General features: G+C 75.0%; 2 protein-coding genes across 2 annotated transcripts in view; one reads left to right on the forward strand and one right to left on the reverse strand.

Annotated features, from left to right (window-relative positions):
• Positions 1-561: 561 nt before the first annotated feature.
• On the forward strand, positions 562-1,894 carry IL23A (interleukin 23 subunit alpha; the record flags this gene model as incomplete). The annotated part of the gene is made up of 4 exons (XM_026048942.1): positions 562-645; positions 974-1,075; positions 1,550-1,675; positions 1,748-1,894. Coding segments are annotated over 4 exons (459 nt in total), but the record flags the coding sequence as incomplete, so codon positions are not given.
• Positions 1,895-2,100: 206 nt separating this feature from the next.
• The window catches only part of STAT2 (signal transducer and activator of transcription 2), a 7,902-nt gene continuing 5,591 nt past the window's right edge, over positions 2,101-4,411 (reverse strand). Inside the window, exons 15-21 of the mRNA XM_026048943.1 lie at positions 4,092-4,227; positions 3,962-4,011; positions 3,793-3,881; positions 3,586-3,722; positions 3,321-3,509; positions 3,164-3,221; positions 2,101-3,079 (exon numbers count right to left, since the gene is read on the reverse strand). Of these exons, the coding sequence (XP_025904728.1) occupies positions 2,101-3,079; positions 3,164-3,221; positions 3,321-3,509; positions 3,586-3,722; positions 3,793-3,881; positions 3,962-4,011; positions 4,092-4,227 (1,638 nt within the window). The remainder of the gene's footprint in view (positions 3,080-3,163; positions 3,222-3,320; positions 3,510-3,585; positions 3,723-3,792; positions 3,882-3,961; positions 4,012-4,091; positions 4,228-4,411) is intronic.

Below are 4,411 nucleotides of genomic sequence, written 5' to 3' on the forward strand. Positions count from 1 at the left end.
CCGCCGGGGGCAGCGGGCGGCGGGGAGAGCCCCGCTCCGCACCGGGCCCCGCCCGGGCTCCCTCCGCCTCCTCGCAGAGCGGGAACCGCCTTGGGGCCGCAGGTGCCGACGGTGCCGGGAGCGGGAGCGCAGCGGCCCGCGAGCCCGGGGAGGGTCCCGGCGGGGCCGGTGCCCGGGGTCCCGCCCGCCTGAGGGTCCGCGATGTGGCGGGGGGGGCGGCCCATCCGCCGGGGTCGCTGCCGGTGGCGGCGCCGCCAGGAACTGCCCCGGGTTTTCCTGCGCCTCCCGGCGCGGGCCGGGGCCGGGCGGGCGCGGCGGGGCGCAGCCCGGGGACCCCGGCCCGGTATCAGTTCTGCTTTCAGCGGAGACGGCGATTTCGCAGTAACGGGGGGCGGGGGCCACCTGCTCCGGGGATTCCCCACCTGTCACCGGCCCATAAGAGCCCGGTGGCGGCGCCGGTGGCGGCACCACTTCGCCATGAGCCGCCGCCTCTGCCTCTGCCTCCTGGCGCTGCTGCTCCCGGTGCCGGTGCCGGCGCCGGTGCCGGCCCCGCGGCCGCTCCGCACCGACTGGGTGTCCTGCAGGAGCCTCTCCCGGAACCTGTCGCAGCTCCTGGGGGATCTGGAGGAGCAGCACGGCTTCCTGGTGAGCACCGGAGCGTCGGGACACCGCGGAGAACCGGCCGCGCTGGCGGCATCGCCGGGGACGGGACTGGGAGTGCTTGGGGGGCCCGGGGGCGCTACGGGGCCCGGGAGTGCGGAGGGACTGGGGGGGACTCGGATGTTGGGGCGCTGGGTGGCCAGGGGTGCCGGCGGATCTGACAGTCCCAGGGGACTCGGGAGATGCCCGGTCCGGGGGTGCCTGGGGGGCCCCGGGGTGCTGGGGGCTGCCGAGGGCTCCCGGGGCTGCCGAGGGGCCGGGGCTGCCCCCGCATAGGGGGGTCCCGGCAGCCCCCACTAACCCCCCCCACCAGAAGGACATCCGGCTGGACGAGGAGGCCCCCGACGAGGACTGGCCCCCCCGCATCCGCTGCAGCGACGCCTGCGACCCCTCCACGCTGGACACCAACAACACGGTACCGGGGCCGGGGTGTCCGGAGGAGGGGGACGTGACCGGGGGTCGTGGGAGGGGGCCCAATGAGCCGGGGGTCCCTGGGCTCCGGAGGAGGGCGATGTGAGCGGGGGGGTGGGAGGGGGTCCAAGAGCCCCTGGGCCGATGAGCTGGGGGGTCCCTGGGCTCTGGAGGAGGGGGATGTGACCAGAGGAGTGTGGGAGGGGGCCCAAGGGGCACCTGGGCTGATGAGCTGGGGGGTCCCTGGGCTCTGAAGGAGGGGGACGTGACTGGGGTGTGTGGGAGAGGGTCCAAGAGCCCCTGGGCCCATGAGCCGGGGAGTCCCTGGACTCTGGAGGAGGGGGATGTGATCGGAGCAGTGTGGGAGGCCGATGAGCTGGGGGGTCCCTTGTCCCTTGGGGGGCTCGCAGGGTCCCCGGCCGGGGTGCGGGGGCTCCCGGTGCGGCGGGCCGCCCGCGCTCAGGCGCCGCTCCCGCAGCGCTGCCTGCGGCGCATCCTGCAAGGGCTGCAGCACTACCGGGACCTGCTGGACTCGGACGTGTTCAGCGGCCGCCGGCAGCCCGAGCTGCAGCGGGCCCTGGAGCAGCTGCTGGCGCTCGTGCAGGTGAGCGGGGGCCGCGGTGGGGGGCTCGGGACCCCCGCCCGCCCGGGCCCGCCTCACCCGCTGCCCCCCCAGCAGGAGCAGGGCCGCCCCCCCCGGCGCCCGCCGGCCCCCAGCCCGCCCTGGGCGCAGGCGCTGCTGCAGCACCAGGCGCTCGAGCAGCTCCAGTCCTTCACGGCCGTCATGAGCCGCGTCTTCACCCACAGCGCCAGCACCCGCTGAGCCCGCCCGCCGCCACCCTCTATTTATTCCCCTCTGGGGGCTATTTATGTGTCACCTCCCCCCTATTTATCTCGCCTATTTATACATTTCTAATAAAGGTCTGGACGCAGAGGTGGGGATGTCGCTGCTTGGGGGTTTTGGTGCCCCCACATTCCGGGGTTCAGATGGGGTTTATTTACAGAGTGGGAGGGCAGCATGGGGGGGGGTCACTGGAAGTCCTGCGGGTCAATGTGCAGCGGGGGGAAGTCACCGGCCTCGGCGAAGAGGGAGCTCACGACGGGCAGGGGGGCCTCGGCCTGCGGCAGGAAGGGGTCCCGGCGGCCCAGGAGCGCCGCGGAGCCTGCGGGACGGGGCCGGTCAGCGCCCGGCGGGGCGGCCGCTGCAGCCCGCCCGGCCCGCGGCTCTCGACACTCACAGGCCGCCCCGGGGCCGAGCCGCCCCAGCAGCCCGGGCTCCAGCTCCGCGGGCTCCAGCTCTGCTGGCTCCAGCTCCGCGGGCTCCAGCGCGTCCAGCGCCCTGTCGGCCGGCTCCAGCGCCTCCAGCAGCTTCTGCAGGTCCAGCTCCTCCGCTGCCAGCAGCTCCAGCTCCCCCGGGGCCACCTGCAGCGGCCTCTGCTCCCCGGGGAGCAGCTGCAAGTTCAGTGGCGGCTCCAGGGCTCCTGAGCCCGGCTGCGACGTCCCTTGGTCCCCTGGTGCCACGTGCTGTGTCCCCAGGCCCCCCAGCGCCGGCTGCAGCGTCCCCAGGCCCCCAGGTGCCACCTGCAGCGTCCCCTGGCCCTCGGAAAGCGGCTGCAGCACCAGCTGGGGCTCCACAGGCCCGGGCTCCAGCTTCAGCGTCACTTGGTCCCCAGGTGCCACTTGCTGCAGCCCCTGGAGCCCCGGCGGCGGCTGCAGCGGCTCCAGGCTCTCAGGCAGCACTTGCAGCATCCACAAGCTGTCGGGTGCCACCGGCACGTGCTCCTGGCCCTTGGGGACCAGCTGCAGCACCAGCGCCGGTTCCGCGGCCCCAGGCGCCGGCGGCAGCAGCTCGGGGACCCCCGTTCCCACCTGCAGCGGCGGCTCCGGGCGCGCGGGCCCCGGCGTCCCCGGGCTGCAGGGCACCGCCTGCAGCGCCGCCGGCTCCCACGGCTGCAGCCGCAGCGTCTCCAGGTCCTGCGTGGCGGCCGCCAGCTCCTCGTTCACGCGCCTGCAGGCGGACACGGGGCTGCGGCCACAGGGCAGCGCGGGCCGGGCGCCGCGGAGGCCGGCGGCCGCGGAGGCCGGGCCTCACCTGGAGGACACGCGGATGAGGCGCTGGTTCAGATACTCCTTCTTCCCCGTGAGGCTCCCTGGGGGCAGACGGCAGAGTGCGGCGGGGGCCCGGGACGGGGCCAGCCCCACGGCGCGGTGCTGGCCCGGGGCACAGTGCCATCCGGGCCGTGCCGCACCTGCCTGCCGCTGGCTGTAGTGGGGCCCGAAGGCCTCGTCGCGGTCCCGGTCCGGGTAGAGGAAGCGCAGCGGGTTCTCGGGGATGTTCTCCTCCACCAGCAGCTGGTAGTCGTGGATGATGTCGGGCAGCGCCAGGGCTGCCAGCTCGGTGGCCGTGTAGGGCTCCACGGCCTGGAAGGTGGGTGGCCCTGCGGGGAGGCTGCGGTGAGCGGCGCCGCGGGCGCGAGGCCGTGGGGAGGGGCGGGCGGCCCCCCGGGCACCCACCGCTCTCGGGATGCTCCACCCAGCTGAAGGTGACGCCGCCCAGGACGCTCTCGCTGAAGCGGATCAGAAAGGTGCCCGTGCGCTTCCCCCGGAGCAGCTTCTCCTCCTGCTTGCGGCTCACGAAGCCCAGGATGAGGCTGCAGGAGGGCGGCGTCACCGCGGGGCCCGCGCGGCCGCCGCCGGCCCCGGCACCGCCACCGGCCCTACCCCTCCTTCCAGAGCTGCTTGAGGTGCTCCTGCAGCAGCCCCAGGATCCCGTCCAGCCAGGCCCAGAAGGAGAAGCCGGAGGCGCCGTCCTGCAGGAGAGACCCATGAGCAGGAGCCGCAGGAGCTGCGGGAGCCATGGGGGACACAGGGGACACGGGGGGTGTCCCACCTTGGAGAACTTGTGCCAGGCCAGGGTGCTCTCCGGGGACGGCTTGGAGCCTGGGGGATGGCAGCGGGTTGGGGGGCTGCGGGGTCCCCGCGGGCGGCGCGGCGGCGGCGCGGCGGCCCCCCGGCCTCACCAAAGAGCTTCCTGGCCAGCATGTGCAGGTGCTCCCGGGCCAGCCCGCGCTCGGCCGCGCTCTCGAACTGCCAGCTCAGCACCTCGGCCAGGCGCGGCCAGGGCGCCGGCGGCGGCGCCGCGAAGAACAGCTGGTTCTGTGGGAGACGGTGTGAGTGTGGGGCGCTGCCAATGGGGCGCCCAGCGGGAGCCGGGGACCGGAGCGGGGAACGGAGCGGGGACGGGACACAGCGGGCAGGATGGGGACAGAGCAGGGATACAGGGACTGGAGCAGGGACAGGGCACAGCGGGCAGGATGGGGACAGAGCAGGGATACAGGGA

This window comes from Nothoprocta perdicaria, unplaced genomic scaffold (genome assembly GCF_003342845.1).
Source record: "Nothoprocta perdicaria isolate Ctin4 unplaced genomic scaffold, notPer1 scaffold_589, whole genome shotgun sequence".
Taxonomy (NCBI): Eukaryota; Metazoa; Chordata; class Aves; order Tinamiformes; family Tinamidae; genus Nothoprocta; species Nothoprocta perdicaria.